Source organism: Myotis nattereri (assembly GCF_964212035.1).
Source record: "Myotis nattereri genome assembly, chromosome: 2".
Classification (NCBI taxonomy): Eukaryota; Metazoa; Chordata; class Mammalia; order Chiroptera; family Vespertilionidae; genus Myotis; species Myotis nattereri.
In genome coordinates this window covers 122,303,770-122,328,132 of record NC_138076.1, presented here as the reverse complement: position 1 = coordinate 122,328,132, position 24,363 = coordinate 122,303,770, and the positions used below count along the sequence as shown (strand labels likewise).

The window sequence follows — 24,363 nt, the reverse complement described above, 5'->3', positions numbered from 1 at the left end:
TTGCTCCCCTTTTCTGTTGTGTTGGCTAATGTTTTAGTTCTATCACAACTTAAATTCTCTCAAATTAGGTGATTATTACTATATTTTGACAGTTAATAACTTATTTAAATTTGCCAACTTCCTAGTCAGGGTCCTAATAGAAAACAGATTACATACTCAAATTAGGACAATTCCAGGAGAGTTTAACAAATAAATTAATTAAAGCAGCTTTATCTAATGGGTATGTATGGGTAGAGATGAAGAAACCCACAAGAGGCAGTTTAATGTGCCAGAGCTTGTAACAACCAGACTTTTAGCACTGCTAGGCCTGAAGGGATTTGGGAAAGGAGCAGTCGTCGAAACCTGAAAGAAGAGATGTATGTACGGGGTTATCTTGAGAGAAGCAGTGGCCTCAGAGAATTAACATAGTGCATTTCATCAACATCATGAAATCGTAGTGATATAGTAACTCAGGGAAAGTTCCTCATATGTTTCTCTTTCAGATATTTTCAGCAATTTATATGCATTATGGGGGCATCAGTGTTACTCCATCTGTCGTCCTCACTCTCTGTTTCTTTTTCCCAAGCCAAGGATCATCATGCCAGGAGGAACCATGAGACCATACTCTCTGACATGACCATCCTCCCTTTCTGCAGTGTCCTATTGGGGCTATTCATTGGCAAAACTCAATTGCAAGCAAGAGAATAAGGGAACTTACTTGATGTAGTCCATACTGGGCAGCCTCCACGACACTGAGTGGAGCAGGGTGTAGGGAAGATTTGGAGAGCCAAGAGAAGATATTCAGGGTGCCATGTGTTTTTACTAATTCTTTGTCCATAATTTCTCACATCCCAGTACTCCTTTCCAGGTTTATTTTATTCCTTGGTGAATTAGAATATTAGAATTTTTTCAATGAGGGCTTATGAGTAATACATGTCTTAGTATATCTGAAAATGTATTCATTTTGCCTTCACTCTTGAATGTTATAGCTGAGGATAAGTTTCTAGACTGATATTTTCCTTCAAAACTTGGAGGCTATTATTGCATTGTTTCATCTACTATTGCTGATGAGAAATCTGCCATTGGTCTGTTATCTCCTCTGGGGTTCTTTTTTTTTCCTCTGAACTTTTTATGATTCTCTCACTTTCCTTGATCTTTTATCTTATTCCAATGTCTCCAGGTATGAATTTATTTTTATCCTGTGAAAGACTTGGTGTGCTTTTTCAATCTGAGGATTCATATCTTTAATTGTGAAAGATTCTCAGCCATTATTGCTATTACCTTCTGGCCATTCACTCTATTTTTTTGAATTCCCATTACGCATCTATTGGAGTTTTTCATGCTATCTTTCATCTCTCTCAACATTTTTCTTCATCTCTCTATATCTGTGCTATGTTATGAGTCACTTTAGTCTACTTTCCAATTCACGAATTCACTTTCAGCTGTGTCTAGTCTACTATGAAATCTTTCTACTGAGGTGTTTAATTCATCTCGATGTTTTTCTTTTCTGTATCTGTCATGTAAAAATGTAACTGCTGACCTGGCTGGGTGGCTCAGTTGGTTGGAGCATTGTCCTGTACACCAAAAGGTGTGGGTTTGATTCCCATTTAGGGCGCATAACTAGGTTGGGGATTCACTCCTAGGTTGGGGTTTATGTACAGGAGGCAACTGATTGATGTTTCTCTCTCACATTGATGTTTCTCTCTCTCACTTCTTTTTCTCTAAATCAATAAACATATACTCAGAGGAGGATAAAAATTAAAAATATATATTTTTGTTGTTAAATAAACATTGAAAAACATACATGAGCCAATTGTGTAGACCTCAATTATTTATCACAAAGAAGATATCAGTGTTACCACCATCTAGGTCAGGGGTCCTCAAACTACGGCCCGCGGGCCACATGCGGCCCACCGAAAACATTTATCTGACGCTCTATCCACTGAGCCAAACTGCTTAGGGCTGAATTATTCTCTCTTATCATTGATGTTTCTAGCTCTCCCTCCCTCTCCCTTCATCTCTGAACTCAATAAAATATATATTTAAATTAAAAAAAAGATGTGATCCAAAGGGCAGGCTGAGATCCTAAAAGGTGATACCTAATAACACGTAACCAATCTCTTAGGATTCTCATATTGATTTTTATTGTACTAAGTTTTCACATGAAGAATAGAGTCTCCAGGATTTAATGAATTGCCAACGGATATATTGCTAGTGAAGGGCAAAGTCATAATCAGCAACCACACTGGTCTCTTCTGGTTTTTCATTATTTCTTGCATGATTTCATCATACTATGTTACCCACTTTGGAAGAAAAACATACCCAATTCCAGCAAGAGAGAAACAGTTCCCCTCTACTAACCCTCTTTATTCCTTAGAGAGATATTTAGAGCTATGGCAGTTTCCACAGCTAACTCGAAAGGGGAGTTGAGCCAGTATATCTCAAAAGAAGACATCGAGAAATTTATGATGGCACTCAAAGTTGGAGGTCAGGTGAGGACATCTCAGACATCTTCCTGGCACTGGCCCCAGCGTGGAACCACCTCCATAAAGGTAGCTGGTTGGGTGCATACCCATTCTGTCAGGAGAGGGGCAAGTATTTCCAGTCAGCAGAGCACTACTCGGCTCAGTCCCTTCACAGCTCCAGGTCAGGTTCCCATGTCCCTAGGTTAACCCATAAACTTCTCCACCTACTTCCCCCCAAACCTGGGTCCAGCTTTAATCTTCTCTCTAGACTCAGTCCTCCTCTTCCTTTCTCTACCATGGATCATTATTCTCTTTCTTTTAACCCTCCATCCTTCAACCTTCCTTTCTTCTTGAATCCCTTCTCTCCTCTAGATGTCAGAAGATGATATCATAAAAACCCTCAAATTACTGGAAGTCAAAATTCTAAATACTAAGATGCCTAATACATTCTGCCGGAAAATTACAGGTGTCCTTATCAACTACCTGAGGAGAATGGTGAGGAGCTCATGCCTGTGGGTTGGGGGCTATGGGGAAAGAAAGGATTCCAGATCTAAAGCCAGGAGTTCCTTTCTGGTGGGTGATGACATTTTGAAGTTAAGTAGTATTTGGGAGATGAGTACCTCAAGTTTCTAAACAGTTTCCTAGAGCGTATGTTTTATACCCTGAACATGTCTCAAGAACTGTGACCTAAAAGTTAAAGTAATGAAGTAAGGAGGTAAAGTGAAAGAAGTGAGATGGAAAGAGGGAAACGGATTTAGGCTTTGGGCCTCAAAATCTAAGCTGTCCTAATCCTCCTCCTAGGATATCTTAGGCAGTCACACCTTTGCTGTTGCAACTCAGCTAATCACCTCAATTTATTTACTAACCTATTTAAATCCACCCACTTGCCTGCTAGCCCAACTTTGGACTGAACATTCATGACCACTACCTATTCATCTATTCAGATACTTTTATACTTAATTTTCCTGGTACTGGGTAAATCTGGTTTCTGATTTTCTTGGTTAACTGTCTACATGCAAGGTGTCTTCCAGTTTACCTGCCTTCTTTGGCACACCTGTTTACTGATCAAGACCTGACCCTTCAAGAAATTTTCAAAGTTACCTCCATAATGTACCCAACTCTGTTATGACGGTTCACTTGTTGCTTCAGGGAAGGCTCTGTGCTCTGGAAATGCCAAGCCCCATTCCCACCCCAACACAAGCCCAGAGACTTTGCAGAGTGTTTCATTTCCTGCACTCTTGCACACTCTAGGAAGCTCTTGCCTTCTATCATGGGAAAGGTGTATGTTGAATGGGGTAGTAGGATGAGATAGGATAGTTACTGCCCTCTAGATAGAGGAGAACCACTTACTGAGCAAAGCCAATTCTCAGAAGCTGAGGGACTCATCTTGGAGATTAGTCTTGGAACACTGATTCTTTCTTTTTCCAGGAGACAAAGGAAGAAATGGAAAAGGCATTCACTGCGGTCCTAATGGCTCTGGGGTCACATTTTCCAGAAGTGATCATTGTCAAGCTTTGGGACAGACCAAATACACACTGTCTGCCCCCAAGGAGCCTCATGGTTGCAGTGGGGAAGATCATCCTTTCCAAAGGTATTGCTCCCCCGGATGGAAGAATTTGTCTGAGAAAGGAACAGGGGCAACAGGCCTTGGGGTGCTGTATGGAATTTAGAGTATAGCTTTATTCTCCTTACTCCTTTCAGTGTACTAGTATATCTCTACTTAGTTTAGTCAAGGGTGTGTGTGTACGGATGAGCGGGGCAAACTAGCTTCCCTGTGGGACCGATGGGAACTCAGGAGGGAGTTCCTGGAGACTAGGAGTGGCACAGGAGAGCATATTAAAAAGCACAGGAAACTGTGGGGCTGGAGGTGAGGCTTGGAGAACTAGTGGGAAGGCTGAATAGAAAGCCCCCATTTAACACAGGTGAGAAAGGGCAAAAGAGAAGTGAGGAGTGCTTTGCTTAGGGGAAGCTGAAGTTTTGAATTTGATTAGAGGTTTGGAAGGTAATAATGTAGTAGGATGAGGCAGAGAATCACCACACAATCTCCATCCTGGTGGCTGTTGGTGACAGCATTAGTTCTCTTACCCATTGTATTCCCCTCCCTCAATCAAAAAGTGTTGAGGAAAAAAATCAGGTCATCAGGCAAATGCCAGACCCTGCCCTTTCTTTGCCACTTGGACCTTGGGCCAGAGAGATATTGGGGGAAGTCAGCTGGCCTTCTGGGCATTAGGTTCAAAATGACAAGGCTTATGGTTTGGGCTGCATAGCAAACTCAGAGGACACAGCACAGAAGCTGGAAATGTGTCTCTTGATCTAATCAGGGCAAATGTTCTCACTTTACAATACTGAGAAGGCCTCCAGCAGCATAGCTCTTTGCTTCATAAAGGTCCTTGGAAGGGAGTGTGCATGTGTAGGGTGTGGTAATACCTTGCATCTGCATGCTGTGCTAGCATCCATTATGGAGCTTCATTTTCCCAACAGCCCTCTGAGGTGGGCTCATTAGGAACTGTAGTCCTATTTAACACCTCAGGACATGGAAACTAGCATAAATTAAGTATCTTACTCTGGGTTACCCAGACACTTTGGAGGCAGAGCTAGGATCTGAACCCAAACATCCTGGTCTCTTATTAGATTCTGTACACTAAGGCGGGAGGCTCCTTTCCTTGGGATAGGGATGTTTTTCTTTTACTCTCCCTCCCAGATACAGTTTCCTATGTTGGTTCTATATGGAGATCTATCCAGCCTCTTCTGAAGTTGGCCCAAGAGGAGAATGACATGTTGGCGATATGTCATGGTAAGGGTCAGGAGGGTCTGGGGAAAGGCTTAATTGGAATCCGGGAGGGAGGAAAGAAGGCCAGGAAGAGACTGGGTCTCTCTGAAGTTGGACCCCATAAGTCTACGGAAAGTGCAGATGATTGCTGAGAGCAGGCCAGGTATGAGTAGATGCTGTTCTCCATCTGACCTTTCTTGGCCTGGTTTGGGGCAAGGAGCAAACTTGATAGGGAGGCTGTAGGTGTTGACCGCCTTTCTCTTTCACTTTCCCTGCCTATCCTGGAACTAGGTGAGGTCAGAAAGGAACGATAGTTGGGGAGGTGGTGGGCAGGTGGGTCCTTCCCAGAACAGGACCCCCAAAGCCCTTTTTGGGTTGGGGAGGAGAGGACTGTACATATAGGTGTGCATGCTTTACTTTGTGGAATGGGAAAGGTGATGGGCAGCTCTAACTCCCTTCCCTCCGTACAGTATTCTACGGATTGGTTGTCAGTGCCCAGAAACACCTGGATCCCTGGGATGATAAGGTGATGGACTTTAGTCAAAGGGAAATGTCCATGAAGGCCTACATCACCTTCCGCATCTTCCTCAACCGTTGGTCTTTGAACAGCACGGACAAGGTGGGAGTGGGAGATTACAGGGGATGGGTGGATGGGCTGAAGGAGTAAGGCTTGAGCCAAAGTTAGGCTCAAGTTTGTCCACTTGCTGGTAGAAGGGTCTTCTGGGAGAGCAGGTGTTCCTCCTCAGGCTCCTCTTACCATGCTCCAGAAAAACATAGAGTAAAAAAACACCGCACTGTCCATTCACTTATTTGTTAAGTGTGCAATTTACATTTATTGATTAGTCTCATTTGCCAGGCATGATGCTAGGACCTGGTCATACAAAGATGAATAAAGCCCAACCCCTGAGTGTTTGTCTTCCTCATCCTATTGCTGATGCAAGTTTGTATATCTCTGTAGGCACAGGTGACAGAGCAGGTTCTGCAGATAATGGGCCACCTTTTCTTCCTTATGTCACCAACCAAACTCAAGGACCAAGTGAACCGGTTAACACAATGGTTAATGATTTTGATGTCCACGAAAGTGACACCTTTCTACATTTCCCAGGTGATTGGGTTGTGCGTGAGAGGGAAATTTGACTCGTTCATGTATTTCATATTTATTGCGTAGTTAATGTTGGAGTGGGCAAAGCTTGGCCCATAGGTCAAATCCATTCTGAAGCTTATTTTTGTAAGGAATGTTTTACTGGAACTCAGCCATGTCCATTTGTTGAATTCACCTCATGCTTTGAAACTCTCTGACTTCCTTGTCTCTGACCTTTAGAGCCAGCTTTAAAGGGCCTATGAGATAAGATCAAGCCTACCTGGAGTACCTCCCTATGTTAAAGTTAACCAGTGTGGGACCTTACTTATAAAGGGTGTCCCAAAATTCACGCAAGAAGTAATTTTGATAGAAAACACAGGTTTATAATTAAAAATTTTAATCTTTTTATTGATTCATAAAGTATACAGTATAAGGTTATGTATAGAATAGCATATTGGGTAAATGGCTTCTCGAAATGTCCAATTCTTGACTACAGTGCCGAATTGATGTCCTTGGACTCTCAGCTACACTCTCACAAAGTGCTTTGATGTTTTGTGTTGAACGACTTGTTGAAGGATGGCCAGAGTGTTTAAGATCACTAATTGATCCAGTCTGTCTAAATTTTTTAATTAATCTCTTCACAGTTGATGAAGTAAAATCACTATTCCGACCATATTTTGCACAAAAATTGCTAACTGTAGCTGCCAAAGCTTCATTATTTTTATAATATTGCTCAACAATGAAAACGTGTTGTTCTTTCTTGCAGTGCTCCATTTTTAATAACCCTGAACTGTCAGCTGTCACGCTATCTTTTTTTTTTCATTGGCAACACTTGACGGCACAAATGGCGTAAAATTCAAATCTTGGGTGAATTTTGGGACACCCTTTATCTGCAAAATCCTTTCACATCAACACCAAGCTTAGTGCTTGATTGAAAAACCAGGCGAAGTTGTGTGTACACCAGGGACCTGGGATTTTAAGGGCCATTTCAGAATTATGCCTGTGATAGAAATGTTATACACATATTAGGTATTTTTATGAACAGAGTTTCAAGAACCAGAACACAAATGTTCTGATTGTTGTTTCAGTTTTCCTTCTAATTCAATGGCATTTCTCAAACCGAGTTCCCCCAACTTCTAATGAGTATTTCACAAAAAGAAGGCGTGTTATTTAGTAAACTGGGTGAGAAATGTTGAGTTTAAAATTAAACAAATTTCTTACCTGTAGGACTTCTCTGAGTGTTCAATATGTGGGTTAGTCTGGTCCTCTAAGAAGCACATACCAACTTGGACTAGAGGTGCAAGAGAGTTATTGGAGGGACACCTGTGAGGAAAAAATAGGGAAGGAGCCAGAGGAGGCTGGGAGAGCCATCAGACTGAGGAGATGTTCTGACCATTGATAAGGAGAAGGAGAAGGGGGAAAGATGGGAGAGAAGGGAAGAAGAAAAAGTTTTACATTAGAGTGTCGTTCTAAGAAAGTTCAATGCTAACAGGGAATCAATGCCAACAGGGAGTCATTGAGCCAATGTTACCCATCAGAAAGTCCTACATCTTGCATATGTAGGCCTGCTTTAGTGGGCCTGCCATACTCAGTCATTGGCTGGAAGAAACCTTTGGGAATCTAGCCTCACTTTTAAACAGTGATGGATTTTAAAATAAAGAAGTTGGAGATGTCGTTCAATTATGCCCTCCAGAATAGGCATCTGAGAGGCCCATTTTTCATGGTTGCTCAACATGGTAGTATGCACTTGTAAATTTCCAACAGGAGATTTTTTTTCTTTTTAGTGCAACCCCCATTAGCATCAAGTTTTCAGGGATCACCATTTGTGGTCTACCATTGCACTACCACCTCACATGCACTTTCTTTGGTGTGTGAAGATTTGACCTTCCTCATGTATGTGCTCTGAGCTTTCTCCTTTAGTAGAGCAGCCAGTCTCTCATTTACTAGTACCTACCCTCCTGTCATGTGTCTGCATGTTGCCTCAGGTAAGGTCTGTGAACCTGGAGCAGAGGTTTGCTCTTTGAGGTCAGTTAGCCAGTTAGAGGATGAAATTTGTAACCTACCCGCTAGTCTGCAGATTGTGCAGGTAGAGATTGTACCCTACATTTTACGGACAGTGGAAATGTTTTGGCTACTTCCTCCTTCTCTCTCCTTCTCTATCATTCCAGGGGCTAGTGATTAAGAATCTGCTGGGGGCCAGCCCCAGCGGGTCCAGGGGTTCCCAAAGGTGTGGACGGAGTCGGCGAAGAATGTTTTACACGGAGACAGCGTTCAAAACTCTCTAGCTTTCCTTAGTCTCCGTGGATCTTCCCTGTGCCTGGCTGAGGCCACAGAGAGATCCCAAGGCAAGCTGAGCCTTTATTTTATAGTGAGAGGTAAACAAGGTAGTGGTTTCCATTAGTTACACAGTTCTTGTGAGTTTCACTTGTTTACACAGTTCTTGTGAGTTTCACTTGTTTTTGTTCTTGTGAGTTTCACTTGTTTACACCATGGTTATACTTCCTGCACTTCCTCAGCCCATTAGCTTCCCAGATAAGATCTAGGGAGTGTCACAAAGTCAAGCCTAATTATGCTAAGAGGACTGTGCCCTCTAAGCTGGGAATTGTTTGTGACTTTGCCTACAGGTCAGTCTGAGGCTTAACCCTATATCAGCTCCCTACATCTCACCCTTCTTTTATTTTTTAAGCTACTATAATGAGAGTTTTTAAGCTACCATAATGACAGTAAAACTTAAGCATCAAACTTAAACATCAAGAACAAAACTCTGGCTATTAAAGCAACAACAAAACAATGCCAATGCAAAACCCAAAACATTTTAAAACTTGAACATAACATTTTTAAAACTAGTAATAATAATAAAACAATGGCAATGCAAAACAGCAATAAGTGAGAAATCAAAGCACAGTAACATTTTTCTACCAAATGAAAGTTTCTTTTGCCAATTTACTCAAGAGTCCTCTGACTTGGCTGAGAGAGTAGCTTCCATTTCTTGCTTTTCTACCATCTGCAGGGCCTCAGTTGTTAACTTCTTCAGCTGACCCCAAGTCAGTGATTTGGTTGTCCTTGTTGATCTGGCTAGCGGGCGATGTCACTGGTGACGGGCTTCCCGAAGTGTCACCATGTTGTACGGCTGGATCAAACGGTCCATCAGGGCCGTGTTTGATGATGGTGTCGGTGTCTGGGGAGGAGTCAACTGTGCCCTCTGGGTCGGCTGAAATGGATGATACTGGGGAGGAGGAGGATGAGGTGGAAATGGAGGGTAGTAGAGAGAAAAAGAAGAGAAAGCAAAAGAACTACAAGGCATGGAAGTGTTTTAAAAAAAGAGGAAGAAGAAAGTGAAGAAGGCAGCATCCTGACATAGCCCTTTCCTTCAGCTGCACCTTTCCCTGTGGTCCAAGGTAGAAATGGGAAACAAGTCCTGTTGCAGTGAGAGGGCAGCTGCTGTCAGCCAGTCTCTGTCTTTACCTGGGTCCCGATCTGAGCTGGGCCAAGTCTCTTTCTGTTCCCAATCTGAGCTGGGCCAAGTCTCTTTCTGTTATCTGGGTCCCGATCTGGGCTGGACATGGGAAGCGAGAAGCAGCCATGGGGGCAGGAGACCTTCCTCAGAAGGGGCGAGTGTTCAAGCCCCTGCACAATTGGGGGGGTGAGGATCTGTGCCCCACCTCTGTTGAACCCCAAGTTCTCTCCTACTGGCCCCCGGCTGTGCCTGTCTTAGGTTGCCCCACCCTGTGGAGTCTTACCCGTCGTTGACTACCAGCCATCTCTGGGCCAAGTAGGGTGATGTGAGGTTTAGTTCTGTCTCCTTGGTAGCCTATGCCCCTGTGGCCTCCATGCCCAGCAACTGCCTTGGGATCCCCTCGCCTGCTGGCGGGGCCCCGGCATTGATCACATATCTTGGGAAACCCAGGTTTCTTCTCCAGAGAGGGCCCAGCTTACACCATTGGGCGAGAGACAGATCCATGGTACCAGCCACCGTGACCTCAGCAAGAACAGAGAACTCAGGCAACAGCTGTGGGCCCGGGACAGGGATTTCTCAGCCCAGGATGTCGGGCTCTTGGTACAAGACAACTCCACATATGGGGCATATACCAGACACTCCCAGTCACAGCAGAAAAGGGAGGTGCCCTTCCTGGATCAGTAGGGTAGGGAGATTCTAGAAAAGGCTGTGTTCAGGAGAGCAGGAGAAAGGCCAAAGAACCAGCAAACAAGTAGTCAGATTTTTAAAAAAAGAAAAAGGAAAGGAGATGTGGGGCAAAGCTGGGACATAAGGACAGACAAATAGGAGGCACATGCGATCCTTCCAATGGACAGGTGGTTCCAGCTCAGGGCTGCTTGTTGTCTGACTCGTCCTCCTCCTGCTGGGTTAGACTTGGAAAACTTCAATTTAAAAAGAAATCTTTTTCTTTTACACTAAGTAATCTACAGGGTTACTTCCTGGATGTTGACTGATAGTGCCGCAAGGCCATGTATTACAAGTCAAAATCATTAAACATTTATTGTGACTGTACTTTCAGATTTGGTATTTTAACAGCAAATCATTAGAGTATCCTATAAATATTAGTGGAAAATATTTCAAAATTTTAAAATTTCTCCTTTTCATTAAATTTAAGATAATATGTTTAAACAGCATTCCCTTTCGGCTTATTCGCATATACAGAAGGATCATGGGAAGCCTTCGGTAACCTTTTTTAGAAGAATTTTACTTTACTAGGATTCAATTGCTTACAAAGATACTGGCTTCTTATAGTAGGTACAGTTAGTAAATTTAGTAAAATTTTATGTCTGATTCACGAGGTGCAAATGCTGTCCCACCTGCAGCCTAATTTAAAATGCAGCGGCAAGGAGCTTTTGCTATTTTAAATTGCATCTTAAAATTCTGCTGCATTTTAAGAAATATCAAACAAAATAACTTGATTTGCCCTCTCTTAGAGGCAAAAACTTAAAATATATTTATTAATTTATATTTGATAAATCTTTCCATGTGATTTCAAGTATATTAAATTGGCTTTATTAATAAATCTTTTAAGAAGAGAAAATAAACTTTTGAAAACATTCCAGGGCCCATGAAATGTCCCAAAGTCATTCCTTGGTTATAGTTTTGAAATCCAACTTGAAAGACCATCAAATATATATGTGTATATATGATTTAAAGATTATATACCTTTTATAATTATTAAGAGATATCAATTAAATTGAAACTGATCTTAGCATATAAAAATTTTGGTTGGGATCACAGAATTTACCCTCTTTTTTCAATCAGACAAATGTTGAAATTTTACTATGATTATATGATTTCTCCCAATTTATTTAACCAGAACTTTAAATTCTTAGCTGGCAAGTTAAATATTTAGCATTTCTCAATCAATAACATTTTTAAGAATAAACTTCAAAAATGCAAGACATAATCAACCAACAGATTTAATTCTGTCCTCTAGATTTTTCATGAGGCAGATTTAGCAATTTAGCAAACTCCCAAAGTCCTAGGCTGCCATTGCTCCCAAGGATGGGAAACTGGGAAGCAAGCCTGTCTTTAGAAGTTGCCACTGGCAGGAAATTTTTGGTCTACCTGCTTGTTCTGTTGGGGGAAGGGAGGCTAGCCCTTCCTCCATTAGAAATTGCCTTGGGAAGCCAGCCTTAATTAAAGAGTGTAGCCGTCTTTTACCTGGGCTACTTAGATTTTTATAATTAATATAGTTCAATAATTCTTGAGATTCAAATCCAAATTATTATTTTAAGGCATACTCTTTAGCAAATTTTTGTAACAGACAATTTTACTGAATTTCCTTTTTGGCCTTGAAGTTAACTTTTCAACACCCTTCATTAGCATTTAAAAACTGTTCTTTATTATGGAAATATACCAATCTTGTTGCTAGAATCTAGCCAGCATCTTTTTTCCTTTGGGTAAAATTTGCCATTTTTCTTGGGAAATAATCAGTCTTGGGTTTTATTCTGTACATTTGGAAAGAGATTTCAGCTCAAAACTCTATCTAAATGTCCAAAATCGGACGATGCGCGCCTTAGTTCCAAGCCAGTTTCTTTTTACACATGCACAGAAATCCCAGACGCATTTTTAAATTTTGTAAAACTTTTCAATCATGAGAAGAGTTTAAATTAGAATACTTGGGGAGGAGGCATCCATATTGGATCGCCATGTGCTCCCTTCTTCGCTTTCCCCACATCATGCTTTGGGGGAAGTTTCAGCAAATGACTCAGATGGCATATTTTTCCCAAAGTCATGCTTAATAGAAAAAGACATTTTAAATTTTTTTTCCTTTTTCGCTTTCCAAAGTTATGGCTAGCACCCAAGGTTATCTTGGCCAAACTTTGCACTTCCCGACATGTTCTCCGGTAATTTTTAAACAATACATTAAGTAATCTCATTGCGGGAGAGCTTATAGCTCTGCCCTCTCCTGCCACCTTTGAATCTCTCCACACCAGAGGCGGACTCAGCAGCAGGGTTTCATTTCTTATTATAGATTTTAGATTCCAAATACAAACTAAGATATTAATTTGAACAAGAAACCACATTGAAGTGACCATGGCACTCTTTCTTTCTTTTTTTTATTTTTCAAGTTTTGATTAACTTTTTGGCAAACTTTTAATATCTAATGTACCTCTTTCAAAAAAAAAAGGGTTATGTTCTATAGTAACATGCAAAAACTGTAAGAGATTACCTTCTGAAACTTTAACTCCTTAAGCATGCACATCAATAGTTTATCATAAAGTTTCTTACTTTTTTTTAAAAGCCGAATATACTTTTTTAAAGCCAAATCCTGCCCCGTTAGCCTGGTTAAGAAAACGTTCCCAGCCTACTTACAGATCTGGAGAGCTAACTTCGATGTGTTAAAACTAAGTAAAATGCATTTACTCAATCCAAAGCAGGCATTAAAAAGAAAACCCCCAAATGCTCTCTTATATCCATTTTAAGAGTAGGATTGGCACTTTCCGCTATTACCTGAGTCCTTATCTATCACCCCAGGGAGAGCTTGCCAATCCTGGACTTTCCCGGGGTGGAAAGGCTGCAGTGGGGTTAAGGATAAGGCTCCTTGGGCCTACCTTCTCCCATGCCTTTACATTTACCTTTCCAGCACCTTTCCTTCCTCAGAAAAGCATGGACACACTTGTATAAAACGTTCCGTCTGACTAGGAGTAACCTTAACTCCTCTGCTAGCAAGCATATGTGTTTAAAGATCAATACAGAGTCTTTTTCCTTTAGACTAAGTATGGCAAATCTTCTCAATCTATGTTCTGTACTATCCACCTTCTTACCCTACTTATTGTCAATAGGGGGGTCTGCAGCACCCTATGGTGGAGTCCTATCCGTCCCGAGTGCGGGGGTTCTCAATGTGTGTGGGGGGGCTTACCTAGGGGAATCCTGTTCAGGCGCCATATGCTGGGGGCCAGCCCCAGCGGGTCCAGGGGTTCCCAAAGGTGTGGACGGAGTCAGCGAAGAATGTTTTACACGGAGACAGCGTTCAAAACTCTCTAGCTTTCCTTAGTCTCCGTGGATCTTCCCTGTGCCTGGCTGAGGCCACAGAGAGATCCCAAGGCAAGCTGAGCCTTTATTTTATAGTGAGAGGTAAACAAGGTAGTGGTTTCCATTAGTTACACAGTTCTTGTGAGTTTCACTTGTTTACACAGTTCTTGTGAGTTTCACTTGTTTTTGTTCTTGTGAGTTTCACTTGTTTACACCATGGTTATACTTCCTGCACTTCCTCAGCCCATTAGCTTCCCAGATAAGATCTAGGGAGTGTCACAAAGTCAAGCCTAATTATGCTAAGAGGACTGTGCCCTCTAAGCTGGGAATTGTTTGTGACTTTGCCTACAGGTCAGTCTGAGGCTTAACCCTATATCAGCTCCCTACAAGAATCGAGATATTTGTCAATCTGTAGTACAATTTGTTTGGAAATTAACTAGCACTAGCCAGCTCTACTTAGGGAGGCTGGCCCAATGTGGGGGTCTATCGGCAAACCAAAGGGGAAGAAATGTTAAATATTTAAAATCCAGTGGAGGGATTTCTGCTCTGGCAAAGATCGAGGCCAGAATTACTCTCCTCTCTGAAACAACTAAAACACTACGCAAATATATGAAGTAATGGTTCTCAAACTATTGAACTGCAGGCAACAAAGAACAGTGTCCCTGAGAGACAGTGGAGACATTGCAGAAGCTCTATTGTTGCCCCTATTTACTTCCTTGAGAAAATTTCCAGTCAGTGGCAGAGGAAAAGAAACCCCAGGAAGAGTTGATGGACTTTCTGAGTTGAGAAGATAGGACTGAGGGGCCAGGGAGACCAGCATAGCTAGAGTTTACAGGGTGGAGTACTAAATAGTCCGTGTGTGTGAGGAAATGGTTCCAGGTGAGGAAAACGCCCAAGCCTGAAAGAACAGTAGCCAGAACTCACACAGGGCCAAGAATTACACCTGTTCCCACCAACCAGTCTTAAAACCTTATAATTCATAGGTCGTTAGGTAGATGGGTGGGTTGGGGACCAAAATTAACAGTAGTCTGAATGCTTTTCTGTTCCTGCCTAACTAATTTTAAAAGCAAGACCCAAAGGATCAAATTATTTTCAAGTGACTTTAGCTGTGTTCCAGGGAAAACTCAAGAATATTTATAGGAATATTAAAATGTCCAATACCCAATAAGGGAAGTTTACAATGAGTCACATTAATTTTTTTAAAAATAACCAGGCATGCTTAGAAGCAGGACAATATGACCTATAATAAGGAGAAAAATATATAAAAAACTGACCCAGAACTCACACAAATGTTAGAAGTAGCACACAAGGACATTTAAACATGTTTTATAACTGGTTCTATTGGATTAAAAACTAGAAGAAAGTTTAAGTAAATAAGTAAAAACCAGGAAAATATATTTTAAAAGTACCCAAGTTGAACTTCTAGAGTTAAAGACTAGAATATCTGTGATGAAAAACACTGGGTACTATTAATGACAGATTAGACATTGCAAAAGACAGTACTTGTTTATTGAAGACTGCAATTGAAATTACACAAAATGAAACAGAAAAAGTGAAAAAAATAAATAAAGAAGAAAGCATCAGCCTGGCCAGAGTGGCTCACTGGTTGAGCGTCGACCTATAAGGCAGGAGGTCATGGTTTGATTCCGGGTCAGGGCATATGAGCAGGTTACAGGCTTGAACCCCAGTGGGGGGCATGCAGGAGCCAGCCAATCAATGATTCTCTCTCATGGTTGATGTTTCTATCTCTCCCTCTCCTTTTCTTTCTAAAATCAATAACACAATAAATTAGGAAAAAAAGCATCAGTGAGGCATGCAACAACTCTAAGCAGCTTAATTTATGTGCAATATGAGTCCCCTCATAAAGGAAGAGACAGAAAATGTATTTGAAGAAATAGTGGTTGAACAATTCCGAAATCTGAAGAATAGAATAAACCTACAGATCTAACACAGTCAATGAACCCAACACAAGAGATAAAAAAAACTACTCCAAATCATGTTACAATCAAATTTCTCAAAACCAGTGGTAAAGAAAAAAGGATTTTTAAAAATTAACTTTATTGGAGTGACATTAGTTAGCATGAACATGGAGGTTTCAGGTGTGGGCTTCTGTATTATAAGATCTGTATATTGCTCCATGTGTTCACTACCCAGTTAGATCTTCTCATGTCACCATATATTAGTTCCCTCTGCTCTCCCCACCCCTATTGATCCAGTTTGAATTCATTTTTGTACGTGGGACCAAACTGTAACCCACTTTCATTCATTTATATGTGACTTTCCAGTTTTCTCAGCACCATTTATTAAAGAGACTATCTTTATGGTGTGTTTCTGGCTCCTTTGTTGACAATTATCTGTCCATATACATGTGGTTTTATAGCCTGGCTCTCTATTCTGTTCCATTGACCTGTATGTCTGTTTCTATGTCCGTACCATGCAGTTCTGATGATCATAGCTCTGTAGAATAATTTGAAGTCAGATAGTTTGATACCTCCAACTTCATTCTTTTTTCTCAGTATTGTCTTGGCTATTTGGGGTCTTCTGTGGTTCCATACAAATCTGACGATTTCTGATTCTATTTCTTTAAAAAATGACACTGGAATCTGTATATTGCTTTGGGTAATATGGCCATTTTAACTCTTTTGATTCTTCCAATCAATGAACATGAAATATTTTTCCATTTTGTTGTGTCTTTTTCAATCTTTTTAAATATTTCTTTATAATTTTCAGTAGATAGGTCTTCCACATTCTTTGTGAAGTTTCTTCCTAGGTACTTTATTCTTTTGATTGCAATTGCAAAAGGAATTATTTTTTCATTTTCTTTTCTGAAGTTTTGTTGTTAGTATTCAGAAAGGCAATGGATTTATTTTTTCTTGGTGCATGGGGGGAGGCTCCACCAATTGCGCCACAGCCTCCAGGCAGTTTATTAATGAGATATTGTACATTCTTTTTTTATTTCTTTTTAATTTTTTTTAATTTATTGCTTAAAGTATTACAAAGGGTATTACATATGTGTCCATTTTATCCCCCCACCCTAGACAGTCCCCTAGCCTCCCCTATCCCCCAATGTCTTATGTCCACTGGTTATGCTTATATGCATGCATACAAGTCCTTTAGTTGGTCTCTTACCCCCCTGCCTCCTGCCCCCCAACCCTCCCCGTCCTTCCCACTGCAGTTTGACAATCTGTTTGAGGCAGCTCTGCCTCTGTATCTATTATTGTTCAAAAGTTTATAATGGTCTCTATTATCCATGAATGAGTGAGATCATGTGGTATTTTTCCTTCATTGACTGGCTTATTTCACTTAGCATAATGCTCTCCAGTTCCATCCATGACGTTGCAAATGGTAAGAGTTCCTTCCTTTTTAGAGCAGCATAGTATTCCATCGTGTAGATGTACCACAGTTTTCTAAGCCATTCATCTACTGATGGGCACTTAGGCTGTTTCCAGATCTTAGCTATGGTGAATTCTGCTGCTATGAACATAGGGGTGCATATATCCTTTCTGATTGGTGTTTCTGGTTTCTTGGGATATATTCCTAGAAGAGGGATCACAGGGTCAAATGGGAGTTCCATTTTCAGTTTATTGAGGAAACTCCATACTGTCTTCCATAGTGGCTGCACCAGTCTGCATTCCCACCAGCAGTGCACAAGTGTTCCTTTTTCTCCACATCCTCTCCAGCACTTGTCATTTGTTGATTTGTTGATGATAGCCAGTCTGACAGGTGTGAGATGGTACCTCATTGTTGTTTTGATTTGCATCTCTCGGATGATTAGTGACTTTGAGCATGTTTTCATATGTCTCTTGGCTTTCTGAATGTCCTCTTTTGAAAGGTGTCTATTTAGGTCCTTTGCCCATTTTTTGATTGGATTGTTTATCTTCCTTTTGTTGAGTTGTATGAGTTCCCTATAAATTTTGGAGATTAGGCCCTCATCAAATATGACATTGGCAAATATGTTTTCCCACGCAGTGGGTTTTCTTGTTGTTTTTTTGATGGTTTCTTTTGCTGTGCAGAAGCGTTTTATTTTGGTGTAGTCCCATTTGTTTATTTTCTCTTTAGTTTCAAGTGCCCTAGGAGCTGTATCAGTGAAGAAATTGCTTCGGCATATGTCTGAGATTTTGTTGCCTTTGGATTCTTCTAGAATTTTTATGGTTTCCCGTCGTACATTTAAGTCCTTTATCCAGTTTGAGTTTATTTTTGTGTATGGTGTAAGTTGGTGGTCTAGTTTCATTTTCTTGCATATATCTGTCCAATTTTCCCAACACCATTTATTGAAAAGTCCATCTTGACTCCATTGTATGTTCTTGCCTCCTTTGTCAAATATTAATTGAGCATATTGGTTCAGGCCGATTTCTGGGCTTTCTGTTCTATTCCATTGATCTATATGCCTATTCTTGTGCCAGTACCAGGCAGTTTTGAGAACAGTGGCTTTGTAATACAACTTGATATCTGGTATTGAGATCCCACCTACTTTGGTCTTTTTCAGGATTGCTGTAGCTATTCGGGGTCTTTTTCTATTCCAGATGAATTTTTGGAGAGTTCGTTCTAGATCTCTGAAGTATGCCGTTGGTATTTTAATGGGAAGTGCGTTGAATTTATAGATTGCTTTGGGTAGTATGGACATTTTAATGATGTTGATTCTACCAATCCATGAACACGGTATGTTCTTCCATCTGATTATGTCTTCCTCTATATCTTTTTTCAACGTCCTGTAGTTTTCTGAGTAGAGGTCTTTTAACTCTTTAGTTAAGTTTATTCCTAGGTAGCTTTATTTTTTTGGTGCGATGGTAAACGGGATTGTTTTTGTAATCTCTCTTTCTGAAAGTTCACTATTGGTGTATAGAAATGCCTCAGATTTCTTGGGGTTAATTTTGTATCCTGCTACATTGCCAAATTCATGTATTAAGTCTAGTAGCTTTATGATGGAGTCTCTAGGGTTTTGTATGTATAATATCATGTCGTCTGCAAATAAGGACAGTTTCACTTCCTCTTTTCCAATTTGGATGCCTTTTATTTCTTCTTCTTGCCGAATTGCAATGGCTAACACTTCCAGTACTATGTTGAACAGGAGTGGTGAGAGGGGGCATCCCTATCTTGTTCCTGTTCTAGGGGAAATGGTGTTAGTTTTTGTCCATTGAGTATGATGTTGGCTGTGGGCCTGCCATATATGGCTTTTATTATGTTGAGGTATGATCCTTCTACTCCCACCTTGCTGAGAGCTTTTATCAAAAATGGGTGTTGAATTTTGTCAAATGCTTTTTCTGCATCAATTGATATGACCATGTGGTTTTTTTTCTTTCAATTTGTTTATGTGATGTATCACATTTATTGATTTGCGGATATTGTACCATCCTTGCATCCCTGGGATAAATCCTACTTGGTCATGGTGTACGATCTTTCTGATGTACTGCTGGATCCGATTTGCTAAGATTTTGTTGAGGATTTTGGCATCTATGTTCATGAGGGATATTGGCCTGTAATTCTCTTTCATTGTGTTGTCTTTACCTGGTTTTGGTATTAGGGTGATGCTGGCTTCATAGAATGAGCTTGGAAGTGTTCCTTCCTCTTGAATTTTTTGTAGTAGTCTGAGGAGGATAGGTTTTAGTTCTTCCTTGAATGTTTGGTAAAACTCCCCTGTGAAGCCGTCTGGTCCTGGGCTTTTGTTTGCTGGAAGCTTTTTGATGACTGCTTCAATTTCTTCCATAGTTATTGGCCTGTTGAGATTTTTAGATTCTTCCTGATCAAGTTTTGGAATGTTGTATTTTTCTAGGAATTTGTCCATTTCCTCCAGGTTGTCTAGTTTGTTGGAGTAGAGCTGTCCATAGTATTTATTAACAATCATTTGTATTTCTGTGGGGTCTGTTGTTATTTCGCCTCTATCGTTTCTGATTTTGTTTATTTGGGTCCTCTCTCTTTGCTTCTTGGTGAGTCTGGCTAGAGGTTTGTCAATCTTGTTCATCCTTTCAAAGAACCAGCTCTTGGTTTCATTGATTTTCTGTATTGATTTTTTGGTCTCTATGTCATTTATTTCTGCTTTAATCTTTATTATCTCCTTCCTTCTGCTCACTCTGGGGTTTTCTTGTTGTTCTCTTTCTAATTCTTTGAGTTGTAGAGTTAGCTGATTTACTACCATTTTTTCTTGTTTTTTGAGATAGGCCTGTAGAGCTATAAACTTCCCTCTCAGGACTGCTTTCATTGTGTCCCATAGGTTTTGGATTGTTGTGTTTTCATTGTCATTAGTTTCCAGGATGTTTCGAATTTCTTCTTTGATTTCATTGGTAACCCAATCAATATTTAATAGCATGCTATTCAGCTTCCAGGTGTTTGAGTATTTTGGGTTGTTTTTATTGTAGTTTATTTCTAATATTATGCCATCGTGGTCTGCGAAGATGCTTTTTATGATTTCAATCTAATTGAATTTGGGGATACTTTGCTTGTGAACCAATATATGGTCTATTTTTGAATATGTCTTATGAGCATTTGAGTAGAATGTATATTCCCTGGCTTTGGGGTGAATTGTTCTGAGGATGTCTATTAAGTCCATCTGATCTAGTGAGTCATTTAGGATTGCTGTATCTTTGCTGATTGTTTGTCTAGAGGGCTTATCCAGTGTTGTCAGTGGTGTATTAAGGTCCCCTACTATGTTTGTATTGTTGTCGATCTCTCCTTTGATATCGTCCAGGAGTTTTTTTATGAATTTGGGTGCTCCTGCATTGGGTGCATATATGTTTACCAGAGTTATATCTTCTTGTTGTATTGATCCCTTTAGTATTATGAAGTGGCCTTCCTTATCTCTTGTTATGGCCTTCACTTTGAGGTCTATTTTGTCCGATATAAGTATTGCTACCCCAGCTTTCTTTTCCTTTCCATTTGCCTGAAAGATATTTTTCCATCCTTTCACTTTCAGTCTGTGTGAGTCCCTTCTAATGAGGTGGGTTTCCTGTAGACAGCAGATGTATGGGTCATGATTTTTTATCCATTCAGCCAATCGATGTCTTTTGTTTGGAGCATTTAGTCCGTTTACGTTTAAAGTTATTATTGAAAGGTACTTGTTTGTAGCCATTTCTGTTTTTGTGTGGCTGTTTTCTTTCTGAGCTTTTTATTTCTTCTTTTTATACCAGTCCCTTTAGCATTCCTTGCATTGCTGGCTTGGTGGTGATAAACTCCCTTAGCCTTTTTTTTGTCTGTGAAGCTTCTTATTTCCCCTTCAAGTTTGAATGATAGCCTTGCTGGATAGAGTATTCTTGGATTGAGTCCTTTGCTTTGCATCACTTTGTAAATTTCTGTCCATTCTTTTCTGGCCTGATGTGTTTCTGTTGAGAAATCATTTGACAATCTAATGGGAGATCCCTTGTATGTAACTTTCCGTCTCTCTCTTGCAGCCTGTAAGATTCTCTCTTTGTCCTGAACATTTGCCATGGTAATTATGATGTGTCTTGGTGTGGGTCTTTTCGGGTTCACCTTGTTTGGGACTCTCTGGGCTTGTGTGACTTTTTTCTTCCCCACCTCAGGGAAGTTTTCTGATATTATTTCTTCTAATAGGTTTTCTAATCCTTGTTCATCCTTCTGTTGTTCTGGTACCCCTATTATTTGTATGTTGTTTCGTTTCATGTTGTCCCAAAGCTCCCTTAGACTCTCCTCCTGTCTTTTAATTTTTTTCTCCAATTGCAGTACATTTTGGGTGTGTTTTGCTTCCTTGTCTTCTAATTCACTAATTCGGTCCTCCGCTTCTCCTAGTCTACTGTTGATACTTTCAATGGAGTTTTTCATTGCAGCTATATCACTCTTCATTTCTTCTTGGGTCTTACTTAAGTTGTTGATTTTTTCATCTGTTTCTTCTAGCTTCTTGCAGAGGTTGTCGATTTTTTCCTCCATCCGGTTTATGCACTCTAGGACCCTTATTCTGAATTCTTTTTCTGTCATGTTGCATGCCTCTGTATTACTTAGCTGCTTTTCTGGAGAGTCCTCCTTCTCTTTCCTTTGGGGGTTTCTTTGTCTGCCCATGTTTGATCTCACTGACATATCTAGACGTTGAGTCGTTCAGTGGTTGCTCCCTTGGTGGCAGTGACTCCTTGGTCTGTGGTTGCTCTTCGGGCGGTTGTGGTAACAGCTGCTCTTCAGTTGGCAGCAGCTCCTCTGGTGGGTGCTGTTCACAGCTGTGGTGGCTCTTCTGGCTGGTGGGGCGAGGTTTCACGTACAGCTGCTGTTCCTCAGCAGAGGGTGTGGTGCTCAGGAGGTTGCTGTTGCTTGGATCTGCTGCGTTGATTTAAAGGCACAAAATACAACACAACAAGGCACCACGTACCAGGCACTATACACAAATATATTCACGATATTAATAACCCCAAATAAAGGTGACCACCTGAATTAAGAGAATTAGGGGATAAGGAAGAAGGAAGAGAAAAAGATAAAAGAGAAAAAAGAAAAGAAAAGTAGGGACCAAAAAAAGGAGTGCAAAAATGAAATTGGGAAAAGGAGGGGGGAAAATAAAAGCGAGAAAAGAAAAGAAAAGAAAAAAAAAGAGCGAAAAGAGAGAATGAAGTGGAAGAGAGGAAGAGACTTTTTTATATGAGGAGAATACGCCTATAGAACAGCCATTAATCCCAACAAATTCCAGCAACAGCTCCCTGGAGATGAATGCAAAGTAGAAACAACCAATAATATAACGATGGAAATAGAATGGAGAACACTAATCCCAAAATAAAATAAAGAGAAAATAAAATGGCACTTTAAAAAAAAAGATAAAATGGTAGCAGTAATAATACTGGTTAAAAATAAGAAGGTAGTAATTAAAAGGGTAAAATCAGGTGATGGAAAAAAGAAGAAAAAAAAAAAGAAAAAAAAGAAGAAATGAAAAAAAAAGAAAAAAAATTTGGTTTCTTAGTTAAAAGGTGAAAAAGAAAAAAAAAATTGCAGTAGTGAAGGTCCTTCGGTTCTTCTATTCTTCAGTGTGGCTCGCCTTAGACCTGCCAGGTATTCAGGAGAGTGCTGAGTTTCCCTGCGATACACTGTTCTTCTGTGTTGTAAACCACAGTCCTTATTTTAAAGTAAGCCGCATTTGTTTCCCAGACTGCCTTATTTTGTGTTTAGCAAAGAGTCAGTTTGTGGGTCAGCCTCTGGGTGGCAGTGTTCTGGGGTTGGCCTCTGAGGCTATAGGGCCTCTCTGTCCAGTGGAAGTTCACTGCCCAGAGCTGGCTGCGTAATATAGTTAGTTACCAGCGCTGTGTTGTTGCTGGGATTGAAAATCCCTCTATAGGCCAGACCCTGTTAACTCCCAGGGACTGATCAGGTTATTTTAATCCTTGATCTCATACAGGGTGGAATCTGGGTGTGGCTGTGCTCCTTGCCTGGGGGTTGGGGGGAGGAGTCTCACTCTCTGGAGAGAATGGCTGCCCCAGTCCTGGGCTCAGGGGTGTCTCAGCACTCAATTTGCTGCCACCTCTCCCGGCCCCCCTTCTCTCCTCAGTCTCTCCCCAGATTCCACTCCTCCGCACACTCTCCCTCTCTTCAGCACAGGTGACTGTCTCGAGATATTATACATTCTTTTTAAAAAGTGTTTTTAAGTCCTCAGAACCTGTTGTGTGTTTTGCAATTATGGCATGTCTCAGCTCACACTGGCTGTTTTCAGTGCTCAGTGGCCACACATGGGTAGTGGCTGCCTGATTGGCTGGTGCACTTGGCCATCCCCATGTCACTGGCTGTGAGGCAGTGGATTTTTGCACATTGATTTTTGAATCCTGCAACTTTACAGTATTTGTTTATTGTTTCTAATAGTTTTGTTTTTTTGGTGGAGTCTTTAGTGTTTTCTATATACACTAGGAAAATGTCAACTGCAAAAACTGATAGTTTTATTTCTTCCTTCCCTATTTGGATGTCTTTTCTTTCTTTCTCTTGCCTTTTTGCTCTGGTTAAGATTTCTAGTACTATGTTGAATCAGAGGTGTGACTGTGGACATCCTTGTTTTGTTCCTGTTCTTAGAGGAAAAGTTTCAGGTTTTCACCATCGAGTATGATATTAGCTGAGGATTTATCATAGATGGCCTTTATTATGTTGAGGTACTTTGCTTCTATTCCTATTTTATTGAGTGTTTTAATCTTACATGGATGTTGTATCTTATCCAATGCTTTTTCTGCATCTATTGATAAGATCATAGTATTTTTATCTTTTCTTTTGTTGATGTGGTGTATTACATTGATTGATTGGTGTATGTTGAACCATACTTGTGACTCTGGAATGAACCCCACTTGACCGTGATGTATTTTTTTTTTTTGGATATACTGTAGTATTTGATTTGCTAGTATTTTGTTTAGGACTTTTCATCAGAGATATTGAACACAATATCTCTGTGTTCATCAGAGATATTGGTCTGTAATGTTCTTTCTTGGTGTTATTTTTGCCAGGTTTTGGTATCAGAGTTATATTAGCGTCATAGAGTGTGTTAGGAAGTATTGCCTTTTCTTCAATGTTTTGGAAGAATTTGAGAAAGATATGTTTTGAAAAAGAGAAAATCTTAAATACACAAAAGGATGTTTCATATGGAGGAATAATGAAAACAATAATAGATTTCTCAATGGAAACAATGGAACTGAGA

At 40.4% G+C, this 24,363-nt stretch overlaps 1 protein-coding gene across 1 annotated transcript in view; it reads left to right on the top strand.

The window, feature by feature from the left end:
- Positions 1-2,372: 2,372 nt before the first annotated feature.
- Positions 2,373-24,363, top strand: part of LOC308513837 (maestro heat-like repeat-containing protein family member 1) — a gene marked incomplete at both ends in the record, with an annotated part of 56,866 nt that continues 34,875 nt past the window's right edge. The window contains 5 exons of the mRNA XM_081083938.1: positions 2,373-2,471; positions 2,817-2,939; positions 3,873-4,035; positions 5,146-5,238; positions 5,685-5,833. Of these exons, the coding sequence (XP_080940064.1) occupies positions 2,373-2,471; positions 2,817-2,939; positions 3,873-4,035; positions 5,146-5,238; positions 5,685-5,833 (627 nt within the window). The remainder of the gene's footprint in view (positions 2,472-2,816; positions 2,940-3,872; positions 4,036-5,145; positions 5,239-5,684; positions 5,834-24,363) is intronic.